The sequence below is a fragment of the Myodes glareolus genome, chromosome 5 (genome assembly GCF_982192425.1).
Source record: "Myodes glareolus chromosome 5, mMyoGla1.1, whole genome shotgun sequence".
NCBI lineage: Eukaryota > Metazoa > Chordata > Mammalia > Rodentia > Cricetidae > Myodes > Myodes glareolus.
The window spans coordinates 54,084,973-54,100,834 of NC_142030.1; the positions used below are offsets into that span (position 1 = coordinate 54,084,973).

At 44.4% G+C, this 15,862-nt stretch overlaps 1 protein-coding gene across 3 annotated transcripts in view; it reads left to right on the forward strand.

Annotated features, from left to right (window-relative positions):
* Positions 1–12,358: 12,358 nt before the first annotated feature.
* Positions 12,359–15,862, forward strand: part of Acox2 (acyl-CoA oxidase 2) — a 28,711-nt gene continuing 25,207 nt past the window's right edge. The window contains exons 1-4 of one of the 3 annotated variants that reach the window (XM_048421511.3): positions 12,359–12,493; positions 14,492–14,710; positions 15,300–15,462; positions 15,660–15,811. In XM_048421511.3, coding sequence (XP_048277468.3) covers positions 14,551–14,710; positions 15,300–15,462; positions 15,660–15,811 — 475 coding nt within the window. In that variant the 5' untranslated portion in view covers positions 12,359–12,493; positions 14,492–14,550. Of the gene's footprint in view, positions 12,494–13,466; positions 13,491–13,560; positions 13,584–14,491; positions 14,711–15,299; positions 15,463–15,659; positions 15,812–15,862 lie in introns of those variants that run through there. The other 2 variants (XM_048421512.3, XM_085687950.2) reach the window with 2 other exon arrangements.

The following is a 15,862-nucleotide window of genomic DNA, read 5'->3' on the forward strand; positions in this document are numbered from 1 at the left end:
TACCCATACAGGCTTGTCACTTTTCCATATAATTAGGTCTGTATGAAATGCGGACTTTTCAGTGACCTCTCCTAAAAATACCCTAATCCTACCCTGGGAGGCCTTTTGCAAGGTATGATAGGATCAATCCTTCCTTCATTCCCCTTGTCCTTGATTGGGTAACAACATTTGCTGAAACATTTGATTAGCAACAGCTATGTTGGGGGCACATAAATATACTCCCATTTGGGGCAAAATGTCACGGCCCCACAAATTTACAGGTTAAAAAATAGCAAGGTATGGCCGAAAAGTTCCTTCATGACCCTCTCCACCTTTTCCATCCAGGAAAGCTCATTGCTACTTTGTTCAGGATTTTGAGTTTGACGAATCCCTTGTAATTGTGTAATAGTCTCCATTAGGCCACCTAGAAGGCATTGACTGGCAGGTATAACAGAAATATCCACACCAGTATCCAGAAGACCAGTAAAGCTTTTTTTGTTTATAAACAAAGTAATTTCTGGTTGTTCTGGACCTATGACTTATAAACAATAGGTATCAGATGCATCAAATCTAGCCTTTCCTCTCTTATCTCCCTTAACTTGGTTTCTAGTTTGCACTGCTGGTAGTAAAACTAATTGCGCAAGCCTCTGTCCTGTCTCTACCACAGAAACTCCGTTAGGAAAGTGAGTCGTAACCTTGATTTCTCCTTCAAAATAAGCGTCAATTACTCCAGGAGTAACTAGGATTCTTTGCATGGTGGTGCCTCTTCTCCCCAATAACAACCCTACAGTGCCTTCTGGTAAAGACCTATAAACTCCAGTGGGGAGCCTGAAACCCTGTTTCAGGAGATAAAACTGTGTAGGTGCAAGAGCTGAGATCAAGCTCTGCACTGCCTGGGGTTGCTCTGCAAAGGTCCTGAATGGATTTCCTTGTGAGGGATCAGGCTGCTGGATCAGACCTGAGGTGGGTCCTTCCTCTCATTTCCTGCCAGGGTATTCCCTTGATCATCTCTCTTTGATCTGCACTTGTTGGTCCAATGTTTTCCTCTCCTGCATATCCAGCACACTTGCTTCTTTGCTTGCCCCTGGGCTTACTCTCCTACTGGGACATTGCCTGATCTGATATCCCATTAGGCCATGTCCGGAGCCTCCAGGAAGCCCTGTAACCCTCCTTATTGTATCTCTGCATAGCAGCAGTTATAGCCAGTCCCTGTGTATATGAGAGGTCAATATCTGAACAGATCCGAATATAATCAGAGATGTTAACTTTCTTTCTAAAAGACCTTAAAGCGGTTTTACATATAGCATTACCGTTCTCAAAGGCTAGCTGTTTAACTATCAAAAGTCTTGCTTCTGTATCACCAATCAACCTACTTGCTGTCTGCATCAGTCTGGAAACAAAGTCCTGAAACAAGTCATCAGGTCCCTGACTTATATTAAGACAATTCCTCAGTCTGCTCTTTAGAAGATGGAAATTTATTCCAGGCATTTTTGGCAGCTGTGTTAATTTGGGCATAGGCTGCTATATCAAAATTTAACTGCTGATCTGTCCTTGTGTACAGTTCCTCACCTAGATACATTTCATTAAAAAAAAAAAATAGGAGTTTGTTGGGCCCTATTTCGCTCAGTTGTGGTCTGACATTATTCTGCCAACACAGTATCCCACAACAGATAGTTCCCTCCTGGCCAAGCAAGCTTTGGCCAACTGCTTCCAATCCCCTGGGGGCAGAGCTTCCAGAGACATATTTTCCCAGAGCATCTGGGTAAAGAGAGCCATAGGACCGTATTGCACACAGGCCGCTTTTAATTCTTTGAGTAGTTTGAATGATATTGGAGCATGCGTCCTGACCAGATTTCTCTGAGCATTTCTTCGCTGTATTGCAGAAAACATTTGAAATCCTTGCATGTTCTCCTCTAGGTGAGCAGCCTCTCTGGTGCTAGTCAGCAAGGGAGACACACGATTCTTGCTGAGCGTCTGCCTTGCTCCTGGAGGTCTCTGCACCACCGTATTACGATAGGAAGAGACGTACTGTTCTAGCTTCTGTGAAAGCAATATTACCAACTCTTTCAAGCCTTAGTGTTTGCTGAATTTTACGATCATGTCCCTGCCTGTCAGCATTGCTAGTCAGAAGCGAGGGAGGTAGAAAGTCCTTACTACTGTACTTAACGGCTTCTTTCTTAAATTATCAAGTTTAGGTCTGATCTTAATCACCTAGTCCTGTAAATGCGTCCTCATCTAGCAGCTCCTCCAGTGGTGCCAAGGGTTCTGTCTCGTTTCTAACCAATTCACGGGGAAGGAACAGCAGGAACCTCCTGATGCTCAGGATTTAAATCCAAACTCTCCCGTATACGCGTCCAGAAACAAAGAGTAACTGTCGAGACCCTTTCAGGCCCATATTCATAATAATGTCATTGGATTTTTACTCCAATTTCTTTCCATATTGCAGCGTCCAAGGTCCTGGACTTGGACAACAAAGTGCATAACTGTTCTATAAATTCTAAACAATTCTGTACTTGCTGCTATTGTACCTGAACTTCCCTGTCCTTTGAAATATCTCTAAGCAATTGTACAGACAGTTGATTGTTTTTTCCCTGTCCCATATTTACAATTATATACAGATATTTTACTCCTGATATATTATCCCCTGCCTTTCTTCCTTTATTATCTATTATTTGAAGGGTCTGAAGACAAAAATAAAAATATAGAAATAAAAATATAGACACTAAAGATTAGAAGGTAGAAGTTTAGGATGTAGGAAGAAGGACACATAAAGCTGTAAACCTAAGTAAACTATCAACAACTTTCTCAGCAGATCACAGATCAATCTTCACAGGGATTACTTTCTCGGATGCCTGGGAAATCTCCATCACGTTAGCTATTTACAACTGACTGTTTTATTACAAGGCCAGAGCATCTCCCTGTAAACTGAGGGTAGTGTCTTGACTGTCCTTAACAAACAGTAGGTGTGAACTGAGTTTAACCCTTAGGAGACAGAGATATGTGACCTCTGAGTCAAACACTGTCTCTGTCATGGGAAACTGGCACTACCAGAGGAGAGGCATGACCTCAGTTTGTACTCGGGGATACCAGGAGACAGTGGATAAATAAAAAAAGGTTTAATGAGCTCTGATAATAAAGGTTATAAAGTATGGCAGTCAATATCTAAAAATTTACCTAAAAATAATATGAAAGACTTTTCTTCTAAGTTCTCAGTCCAAGAATCCTAATTTATTAACCTTCTAGTGTTATAAGCAGCCCCCTTTCTGACAAATTGCTAAAGATATATGTTTTCTTGCAATTAGTGACTTTCGTTGTAGTCTCTCCTAAAACATATTTCATGATGGCTGCCTAATTACTCATGGACACTAGCACTCACTCCCCTCTTTAGGGTCTCCGCTGACCAACCCAAGGGTCAGGGGCAAGGTTGTAAAATTCTTTTGATCAAGGATAATGCCTGGTGCCCCTGCTATAAAAAGTAGGTTCAAAAACCAGCTGTTTGCCACAGTGTCAGAAGCCTGAACTCTGCCTGTGGTCTCAGCTAGCTGATAAGTTTTTGCGCCCCGCGGTGTTTTACTTTTTGCTTTTTATTTTTTTTTTTCTTTTGAGTTGCTTTTGGTTTTCCTGGGATCTGGTTTCTGGAATAAAGTTTGCTTTTGGTTTATTAGACTTGGTGGTGCTCTCATCTTTGCGCGTCCCCCCTGGACCCAACATTATTGTCTATTACTGAGCACTCAGTTCTCACCTCTACACCTGCTGTACCACCGGCCACATGTTCATGCGTTATCTGTTGTGCATCCTAAGCCAAACATTGTAGCACCATCTGTCAAAGACCAGCCTCGATGAAACTTGTACATTTCAGGGTAGGAGCGTGAGGATTAGAAGTATTAGACACAAGGAACAGAGATATAAGAGAAATAGGAGACAGAAACACAAAACAGCATCGGGAGGGACATTCAATAAATACTGATCTGCCTTGTTTATTTTCCATACACTTATATACTTCACTCCAAAAGGGGAAGAGAGAGGCAACAGACTTCATTAACATGATATAAAGAATAGACTTGAATTTTCTGACCTTTGGTTCAGGTGGAGCAGATCCACCTCTATACCCAAAATGCTATTAATCAAATCCTAAGCCACAAATTAAACAAATCCTAAGCTTGTTTGTAGCCACATCTGTGGTCAACAACTCTGAAAGAGCACAAATCAGCTCACACTCTGTGACCTCCAGTCAAGGTGGAACGGGTTCACACCTGTGGGTACCCACAAAGGGTAGATAAAATATTAGCCATTAAGAGACATCAGGTACATTTTAAAAACTGAAAAACTCTAGGCATAATGAAATTGAAAAAGAAAAAGGCATCTTCATTCTCTAGGTGGACTTGTTGCAACAAGAGACCAAAAAGGCACCAGTGAGGAAATACAGAAAAGAAAGCATGCCGTGCTGGCGAGTCTGGGTTAGCAGTGGCTACGGAGATCAGTACAAAGCAGCCTCGGAATCTCAAAAGAGAAATTCCCGAGATAACTGGCCTACTGCTTTAACTGCATCTTTCACCTTTTATGTAGTTTTACTATTGATTTTCTTGATTTTTTAAAAAATTAAACCCTAGATTAAAAAAAATAGTCGTGGACATGCATGCCTCTAATCCTAGCCCTCGAGAGGCTGAAGCAAGAAAACCATGAATTTAAAGGCCCCTGAGTGACGCAGTAAGACCCTGAAAACACACTCACACCTACTCTCACACACAAGCATATTCACACCAACTCTCAATAAATTGAAGTTTGAGACTGTAACAGATATCTTTTCTTGGAGACAATAAAACTAGACATAAATAACAGGGAATTGTCAAAAAATTTGTCAGAGTATGATATTTAAGCAACATGATCCTGACCAACCAGTGAATCAAAGAAACAATTAAAAAAGAAATTTCAAAAATATTTTGAGATAAATGAAAACAGACATGCAAAATACAAGAAAAAATTAAGAGATGCAACAAAAACAGCTCTAAGAGCAAAGCATTTAGCAATAAGCACCTAAGTCAGAAAAGAAGAAAAAAACCTCAAATATGTAACTTTACTGCTCAGAGAATAAGAAAAAGAATAACAAATTCAGAGCAAATTTGTAAAAGAAGGAAATAAAAAATTGAGAATAGAAATAAATAAAATCTAGAAAAATAGAAAAGATTGGCAAAACTAAAAGTTGTTTCTTTGAAAGAGAATTGATAACGTTAGCTAAATTGAGAAAAAAAGAAATAGAAAATAGAAATAGAAAAAGGGGTCATGACAACCGAGATCTCAGAAGCAGGAAGGGTCACGGGAGACAACAACAGACAAAGGCACTCTAACAAGTTGGATAACCTAGGAGGAATAAAGATGTTTCTACAAACAACACACTGAGGCTGTATCATGAAGAAACAGAAAATCTAAACAGACTGGTAACAAGGTAAGGACACTGAATCAAAAATTCTCAGTTGGTAGCTCACACCTGTAATCCCAACAGCTGGGAGGGTAAGCTACAAAGTAGACTAGGTGAAAAGCATCTTAGGATCTGGAGCTCACCTGTGCATTCTGACAATTACTGAAGAACTAATTTCAAACTGTAAAGGTGGCATTAATTGTTAACTCAGCAATATCAGGAGTCACCTAGGAGACCAGTCTCCTGGGACACGTGTGAGTGATGATTACATTAGGTTAACCCCTGGAAACACCACTGAAGAATTAGCTTGACTAAATGAATTAAGCTGGAAAACCTGCCCTAAAGGAGGGTGGCATCATCCCCTGAACTTTGGGTCCTAGGCTGCAAAAAAGGAGACAGTCAACTGGGCACAAGCTTTGTCCTTCCCTGTTTCCCAACCACGGATGTGTGGACCAGCTACCTCAGGCTCCTGCCACCAAGCTTTCCAGCCACTGTGAACTGTAACCCCTGTGAGCTAAAGTGTACAGGTTTTTCAGGGATGAGACATGTAACTGATACAGCTGCCTGTTCACAATCAGCTGAATGAAACAAGGCCCTATGTCACACTATACACAAAAGTCAAGTCAGAATAGATTAAGCATTTATGCATAAATCCAGAAGTTGCAAGTAGAACACATGAAGAAGGTCTGTAACACTGGTCTAGGCAATTAAGGGCAGGAGGGAGTGTGTAGTGACTAAGCACAAACCAAAAAAATTAAAATCAAAAGCAAAAATTAGAACAGAACACTAATAGCATAACCACCAAGAACAGTTAACAAGTAGGACCACATGAAACTGCAAAGCTTCTGTATGGCAAAGGACACCACCTTTCAGACAAAGCTGCAGAATGGGAAAGACTTTTACCGAATACACATAAAATAATAAAATTAGCTAATGCTAATATCCAAAACACATAAAGAACTCAAAACGACATCAAGAAAACAAATAACCCAAGTAAAAAAAAATGGGGTACAGAACTAAACAGAGAGATCTCGGAATATGAAACACAAATGACTGAGAAACACTTAAATGTTCAACATCCTTAGTCATCAGGGAAAAGCAAATTAAGACCACTTTGAGATCTCATCTTACACCAATCAGAATGGTCAAGATCAATAAAACAAACGACAGGCAAGGCTGGCAAGGAGGTGAAGTAGAGAGAATACTCAATCCACTGCTGTTTTGTTTGGGAGTGCAGTTTTGTTCATTCACTATGGAAATCAGTGTGGCTGTTCCTCAGAAAGATGGGAATCAGTCCATCTCAAGATCCAGCTATACTGCTTGTGGTGGTTTGAATGAAAATGGCCCCCATAGACTCATTATTGTTGGGGCCTTGTTGGAGGAAGTGTCACTGGAGGGTGAACTTTGAGGTTTCAGAAGCTAAGGCCAGTCCTAGCGTTTCACTTTCTCTTTTTACGCCTGCCAATCTGTATGCAGAACTGTGGGCTACCTCTCCAGCATGTCTGCCTGCAAGCCACTGTGCTTCCCCGCCTTCACGATAATGCACCAAACCTCTGAAATGTAAGCCAGCCCCAATTAAATGCTTTTCTTTATAAGAGTTGCTGGGGTCATGGTGTCTCTTCACAGCAATAGAAACCCTAAATAAAACAGCACTCTTGGGCAACATACACAAAGGCCGCTTCATCCTCCTACAGAAACTCTGCTCACACATGTTCACTGCTGCTCTATTCGTAATAGCCAGAATTTGGGAACAACCTAGATATCCACTAACAGATGAATGGGTAAAGAAAAGGTGGTATATTTACACAATGGAGTATTACTTGGCTGTTTTAAAAAAAAGAAATAATGTAATTCACAGGCAATGGGTGGAACTAGAAAAAAAATTATCCTGAGTGAGGTAACTCATGTTGAGTCCAGGGTTGTGCAATGATGGGGCACAGACCACCAAAGTCTATGAAACCAGAAGAAAACTTTATTTCAGAAAAAAAAAATTATCGCTGCAGGGCACAAAAAGCTTATCAGTTAGCGGAGACCACAGCCAGAGTTCAGGCTTTGAAACTGTGGTGATGGGACTGGGCTCTGACCCCCTTTTTACAGCAAGAAGTAAACGTTAAACATGGACAAAGGAATTTTTACGATTTCGAGGTAAAGTTTAGAGACATTTTGCATTTTAAGATTTACAATTTTTGTTAAAAAGGTTTCAGTTGAAATGGTGTCTACAGAGGCCTGCAGATTTTCTTCACAGCCAGTAGTATTTATAAAGAATTTCACAAGTTTTCTGGCACAACCGGTTTCCTATAGCAAGGAAGGATACAAAAAAAAAAAAAAAAAGTGAAGTTGAAAGTCACATAGGAATATTTGGCTAAAATTTATGGGATGGGGTCTCGCACAAACCTTTATTAAAAGTTAACTTTGGTCAACAGCAGTTGTCAGTTATAAGTGACGGGGGGGGGCGTATGTTAAAAGTTAACCCCTGGCTATTGACAGAGGCGTTAGCCGTAAGGTTTTTAAAAACCATGGTTAAAAGTTAACCCCTTGCTGCTGACAAAGATGTGGATGGCCTGTTGCCATTCCTTTTTGGTTTGTATTTTTATGTTCCTGTTCCTGGACCCGTCACTCAGACCCAGAAAGACAAACACAGTATATATCCACTTATATATGTGGATGTTAGTTGTTAGGTCACTGATAAGCAAACCACACTCTGTAGGATCACAGAGGTTAGGTCGAGAGTAAAGAAGTAGTGGAGAGGGATGAGCTCTCTGATCTCTCTAGGAAAGGGAACCAGAACAGATAGTTATGGTTGGATGGGGTGGGGAAGGCTGAAATGGAAGGATCAAATAGAGAGAGGGAGGGAAGGGAAGCCAGGGAGGGGTTACAGGAAGGAGCCGTTAAAACTAAGGGCTATTTGAAGGTTTGTATGGAAATCTAACATAGTACAAGCTTCCTGTAATATACGTGTATGAAGGTGGTCTAAATGAAATTGACAAATAACGGGGGAGACAGCTCCAACTAGACATCTCTCATCACCAAATGAAACTTCTAGTACCAGGAATGGGTTATATCCAATCAAATTGTTGGCCAAAGGGGTCCCATGGAAATCTAAAAGCAAACCAGACTATTTCCAAAGCTCTCCACAAATTGACAGTAAGGTCCTATTGCTGAAGAAAGCACCTACACAACTCAATGAACATGGAGAAACTGATCCATGGAGAAACTAGAACTGATCTAGTGCCTACCTAGAGCCTGCACAGATCTGTACCAGATGGGGTCCTACGTTAAGAGAAGTGAACAAATACCCTCACCCCTATCGTCTAGTATTCAAGGTACTAGAAGGCACTTTGCGTTCTAACAAAGGAGAAAGATAAACACCAACCCAACTACCAATCCTTAAATCTACAAGAGTGATCTGCCAATGAAATATGCTGGTGCAATAGAAGCACAAAGCTTGTGGGAGGCTATGGGGGCAATGACACACCTTCCGTAAGATCAAGCTGTACACAAACCTGTAGGGCATTTTCTTAATTAGTGATTGATGTGGGAGGGGCGGGAGGGCCCCGCCCATTGCGAGTGGTGTCATACCTGGGCTGGGGGTCCTCGGTTCTACAGGAAAGCAGGCTGAGCAATGAACAAGTCATGGGGAGCAAGCCAGTAAGTGATGCTCCTCCATGGCCTCTGCATCACCTCCTGCATCCAGGTTTCTGTCCTGTCTGAGTTCCTGCCCTGACTTCCTCCGGTGATGAACAGCAATGTGGAAGCATAAGCTCAATAAACCCTTTCCTCCCCAGCTTGCTTTTTGGTCATGGTGTTTCATCGCAGCAATAGAAATCCTAACTTAGATTAGTGACTACCCTAACCGTCATCATAGAACTTACATCCCGTAACTGATGGAGGCAGATGCAGTGACCCACAGCCAAGCACTGGAATGAGCTCCTGGAGTCAGTCCAGTTGAAAAGAGGGAGGAGAAATAATATTAACAAAAGGGGTCAAGAAAATGGTGGGGAAACCACAGAGACAGCTGACCCCAGCTAATGTGAGCTCACGAACAATGAACTGACAGCTGGAGAACCTGCATGGGACAGAACTAGACCCTCTGAATGTGGATAACAGTTATGTGGACTGATCTGTTGGGGGAGTGGGGCCTGACAGTGGCACCAGGACCTATCCTAGGTGCATGAACTAGCCTTTTGGATTCCATTCCCTATGGTGGGATATCTTACTTAGCCTTGCAACGGGGGTGGGGGAGGATGTTGGTCCTATTTCAAGTCGGAATGCCAGACCTTGTTGACTCCCCAAGGAAAGCCTTACCCACTCTGAGGAGTTGATGGGGAATGAGAAGGGGCTAATGAGGGGGAGGGAAAGGGAGAAGCTGGGGCTGGTATGTAAAATGAAAAGTAAATTTTTTTAAGGAAGAAAAAAAATCCTAACTAAGACAGTCTTTATCAGAGAAGCTTCCTCCTGCAGCAGACAGCAACAAATACAGACATTACGCAGAGAGTGAGAGACCTTGGAACACTCATCCCTGAAAAGCGAGTCTCAAATGTGCCCTCTCAGGGCTCAGAGAAAGCTGTTGAAGAGAAGACAGAAAGTGTGTGAGAACCAGAGGGGCTGGAGGACAAGGAATGACCACCTTCTAGCCACACAATAGGGCTGGCACACGATGAAGTCATAGGCACTGTGGAGGCCTGCACGGGTCTGCACCAGACGGGGTCCTAGAGCTGAGAGAAGCAGACTCATGCCCCATCCCTAACTCGGAAGCTATCTCCAGCTGATAACCACTTGCAAATGAAAAATTAGTTTTCTCCAAGGGCGTCTCACTGGGGAAACAAACTACTCTTAACAGTAGGCTTAACCCAGCAGTAGGATGACCAACACAAAAATAACTCAAAGGCATCTCTGGAGGTTCTTTGTCATACTGCTAAGTCAGAGCATTACTTTGTTTTTGTTTGTGTTTTTGGTTTTTTTTTTTTTTACTTCTAATTACAGATCCTTTGGGTATATATTATGGCTTCTGGTTTGAGGGTTTTATGTGAGATTTCTGTGTGTGTGAATGTGTGTCTCTATGTCTACATGTGTTTCTTATACTTTTTCTTTGGATCTTTTTCTTATTTGATTGTTTTGTCATATTCCAATATGCATTTTTTATTTATCTAATTTATCCTGTTATTATTCTTTTGGTGCCTACTTGTTTTCTAAGGAGAGACAGAAAGGGTGTGGATTCAAATGGAAGGGAGTTGGAGAGGAACGAGGAGGAACGGGGGGGGGGGACTATAACCAGAAGATACTGTATGAAAAAAATCTATTTCCAATAAAAGGGGAAAAAAGCAAATAGAATTACATCACGCCAAAAAGCTCCTGAAGAGCTGAAGGAACAATAACAGAATAAGAGACCATATTTGCAAATCAAATATTTAATAAGCAGTTACTATATAAACTATAAAAAAGTAGTTCAGTAGCAAAAAAAAACCAAATTGCTAATTTTCAAATGGGGAAAGAAAGTGAAAAACATTAAAAGGACACATAAAAATGGTTAATATTTGAAAAATGCTTGACACTACTGATCATCAGAAAAATGAAAATCAAAACTATAATGAAGTACAATTTTATCTTTTAGAATATCTATTATCAAAATAAATAAATAAAAACAAACATACTTGTTCAACAGAGAGTAACATTCCTGTGTTCATTGCAGCAATATTTAACAGCTAACATACAGAATCAACCTGTCAACCTGAATACCCAGTTGGTTGGTAAATAATATAAATATATAGAGGGAGGAATATCACTCAGTTCTTTTATATTATTTTATTCTTATGTGTATGGGCATTTTGTCAGCATGTCTATCTGTACACCATGAGCACATAGTGCATATGGAGGCCAGGAAAGGGTGCTGGATCTCAAAGAGGATTTTGGTTACTGTAGGATTGAAGTTACAGGTGATTGGGAGCAATTGGGTGCTGGGAATTGAACATAGGACCTCTGGAAAAACAGCCTGTTGAACCATCCCACTAGGCCTGGTCAAAACTGTCTAACCTGAAACCATCACCCGTGTGTAGCTACCACCAACAGCCAGGGGTCCAGGCCACACGGTCCCCGCATGACAGGTTAGGGAACCCTGGGTCACAGGGAACTTCATCTTCCTGTAGAACAAACTGGACACTACCTTGGGGATACACTGGGGAGCTGTACAGTCCCTTAGTGTGAGAGTATACATGCATATGAACACACTCACACATATACACACATGCACATGTATGACCACAGAGGGGGAGAATGGACAATGTCCCAGATAGGAAGACACCTAGCCAGAATCATCAAGCTTCAGAAGTCCCGTCAGGAGACCTGGCTCTTGTGCCTTCTTTCCCAATAATATACAAATGGAGCCAAGAGTTCTTCTTCGCCGCCTGACATTTGGTTCAAATTTCAGGCTGGTAATTTACTTATTGCACAACCCGGGCACACGGCATTACCTAGTTCTTCACTCAGAGCAGGAAGACTCCACCCTACCTCCCCGGGCAAAGGGTGGAGGTATAGGGCAATCTCACTTGTGGAGACCTGTTTTCCTAGGTACCCAAAATAACATACTGCAGTAGTCCTCAAATACTGAGCCAGGGGAGGTGTCCACATGTGTACACCAACGGTAAGCAGGACACAGACAAGGCCACATTTAGAGCAAAGCCATTCACTTGACAGAGCAGTCTTTTCCCATAAGAACCACCTGGGCGCCTGCTCAGCTCCTGTAACTAACTCACGTCACTGCAGACAGGACAGTAGGGGTCGCTAGAACGGGTCCAGGATTTCCCTTTGGGAACACCCGGGAAACATGGCTTTAGGTCTTAGCACCTCTAAGGGATCCCTAGCCCTGAGACCGCAGCCTGAATCTCGCCAAGGCCGCCCAGCACCTGACGCTGCACACCCCACCGGCCCAGGCCCTGGGAAGCTGGCAGGAAAGGGCAGGACTTCAGTTGTACTCTGACTCGGCCTGTAAATCCCAGCCCTTGGGGAGGAGAAAGGGGTGGAGCCAACAGTCTAAAGATTGAGCTTGTAGGAGAGACGCCAGGCCTGGCCTACAGAGCTGCCCCAGGACAGAAGTGAGACAAGGTGAGTCCCAGAGGACTGACAGACCCTACCAAGGGTTCAGGAGGAGCTTAGGCGTCCTTAATGGCTCCGAGCACTGCCTTCTTCCCTTCACTCTTTTACAAGCACCTCCTATAGGCAGCCAGTTTACACTTCGGCAGGGGGAAACCGGTAATGGCAATAAAAATGCAATGAGTTATTTGTCCTGCCTGTTAGGTGGTAGAGAAAGGAGCGGGTATTAGCAATGCAGGCAGGAGCTTAGGCTGTTAAAGGAGGTGCAGGGAGCCTTACTGAGGCCTGATACCGAGGTGAGACAGAGGAAGCCACAGTGAAATCTGAGGAAAGGGTGTCCAGGCAGAGGCAGAGCCCTGGCGAAGGCTGGCCATGGCAGAAGGCTGGACAGTTGGGGAGCAGCAAGAAAATCTGACATAGGACAAAAAAGTTAGAGGCAAGAAGAGGCAGCTAGGAAGCCTCACAGGAAGGCAGGCAGACAAAGAGTTCCCTGTACAGGCCAGACATCAGGACCCCACAGCCCCACTTCAGAAGCTTGCCTGAACTGTGGCCTGACAAGGGTACCTCCTTCCTCAGTCCTGTCCTCACTAGGAAATGACTAGGCCCTTACTGTATTCTCAGACTCAGGAGAGGAAGGAAAGGAAAGCCGATGAGAGCCAGCAGGGAAGGTGGACAGCCACATTCTGGGATCAGGGAGACACAATGTCACCTTCCTGGCTCTCACTGCTTCTGCAAGGGTGTACCAGAAGGATGCCCAGTTCTTACAGGACTGCTCCGTTGGAAGGGCAGAGTTATTGTAAAGTCTCGAGAGGCTGGAGCTCACACTAGGGCACTGGGAAGCTGAGCCTTGGCCAGAGGGAATAGCAGGGCAAAGATCAGGAAAAGAGGGCGTTGGGATCAAGGTGGCAGAGCAGGCGGGCTAGCTGGTGGGAAGGGTGTGGTCATGCAAGGACTCCTTCCTAAAAACTGGACACTGAGGACCCGTTTACAAGCAAGAGAAGAAAACATGGTAAGAGAGACTGAGGCCAGGTGAGACATGAAGGTGGCTGATCAGTAGCCAAGGAGATGGCAAGGAACACATGGAGTTAGGGTGCTCAAAGAGGTAAATGGACGAGGTAAACAGTTGACTCGCTATGGGAGAACGGGGATTTCTAAAAGGCCAAGGGTTTGGTGTGAAGGAGTCAGGGGCCACCTTAGCTGTGGGGATTACAGGGCCTCCAGGGGAACACTTCACGGGAAGAGAGCAAGCTCTATCCCTCTCTTCCTTCCTTCCACAAGCTTCCCTTCTTCCTCCTTTTCCCCTCCATCCTCTTCATCTACAGTAGTGGGAACTGAATCCGGGGCCTTGTGTATGCGAGGCAAGCACTCTCCCACTATTCTGCTACCACTTTGAGGCACGGTCTCACTCAATTACCCAGACCGTCCTAGGAACACATGCTGTACTCCAGGTCGGTCTTCCGATCTCCTCTGCCTCCCAGGGAGACGGAATTACAGGCCCCTGCCACCAGGCCCCATTCCACAGTGCTCATTGGGTAGCACAGAAATAAAGATAAGAAGTGTGTGGCACCACAGAGACCCTGCAGTGAGCCTCCCAGTACGGTAAAGTATGAACAGGGTATGTGTTTCGTGTCAGACCCCAGCCAGCTCTCAGCCACCTCTGGTAGGAGCCACTCACTCAACCTTCCCAGGACTGTTCTCTCCCACTTGGCTCCCGCTGACTTTTCATGAAGACTGTCCCAGGCATTTCAGTGACACAAGCCACATAGAATAGAATAGAATAGAATAGAATAGAATAGAATAGAATAGAATAGAATAGAATAGAATAGGAGCTTTGTCATCAAATCATCCTGTGGACCTTGGCGACTGCAGACAGAGCAACGTGAACTGCATTCACTCGTGAGCAACGTGTGGACCACAGTCCACAGGGACAGAGTGCAAGCATGGTGACCTTCGGGTAATCAAGTCAGCCTCTGGCTGACCTGAGCCCTGAGCAATACCTTTTGCACACAGGTTCTTGGCCCCTCCTAGTGCTCAGAACAGAGACTCCTCAGACACCAGGCAGATCCAGGATGGGGAGCCCAGTGCACCGAGTATCACTGGGGGACACCTGGAGCAGGCAGGTGCACCCTGACATAGACAGCGAAAGGCGCACACCATCCTTCAGCGTGGATCGGCTCACCAACATCCTTGACGGAGGCGTCCAAAACACTATGCTGAGGAGGAAAGTTGGTAAGCAGAGGCAGGAGGCCAAGAGCTGACTTTGAACCCACATGTTTTTTTTTTCTAGAACAGTCCGTTAACTAATTCTGTACTCCTTTAACTAATGCTGTTGCTGTTGTTGTTGCTTGCTGTTTTGAGACAGGGCCCCGTGTAGCCCAGGCTGGCCTCAAACCGCTATGTAGCCAAAGATGATGAACTTCCAATCTTCCTGCCTCCACCTCCCAAACACTGGGATTGAGGGTGTAGGGCATCGTGCCTGGTTTCCGTGGTACTGGGGAACTGGGGATGTGGAACAAACCCAGGGCTCTACGCATTTTGGGTAGCCATTCTACCAAATGAGCTCCATCTATCAGCTTAGTCTCTCTTTCAAGTAACAAACTGGTTCTTGACACCAGAAGACCCACATCCTGGTTCTGGTTCCACCAGAGCATAGTGGGCAAAGCACCTTTCTCTCCTCAGGGGTCTCAACTCTTTCAGCTGTTAAATGACCGTGGCAGCTGACTTCCTTCCCAAATCCATGAGGCAAGTGGGTGGGAGAATCTGAAGGTGTCAGGAGTCTTATCCAAGCCAACAAAGCCCTCTGTTCTCTCTGTTGCAGAGGGCATCCTCCAAGGTGACCCGGTGTTCAACTTGAAGGACCATTACTTCATGACCCAAGACCAGCTCTATGAGGCTGCAGTTCAAAAGGCATTCCACCTTGAGATGCTAGCCCAGCGTCTGGGCTGGTCAGAAGACGGTCCTGAACGCACTTATGCTAAGAGGTGCTTATCCAGGGTTGGCCCACCAGAGAGGCTTGCCTGCAACCCCCAGGCCCAAAAGACAGTTCCCTCAGCAAAGGAGGACTTACTGGAACCCTGGGGTGCCAGATGCCCCTTCCCTCCTACACCCCAGCCAGTTTGAAGGGTTATGCACCCATCTTCCAACAGGCTACTCATCTATAGCATCTCTTCCCCCACAGAGCACTTGCTGGATATGCCAACTTAAACTTGCATGGTGTTGCCATGAACGCTCTCAGAAGTCTGGGTTCAGATGAGCAGATTGCTAAATGGGGCCAACTCGGCAAAAACTTCCAAATCATCGCAACATATGCCCAGACAGAGCTGGGACATGGTGAGCCAGATTCTGCTGCATGCAGTGTTCAGACTGCGCAACTCCGGGGGG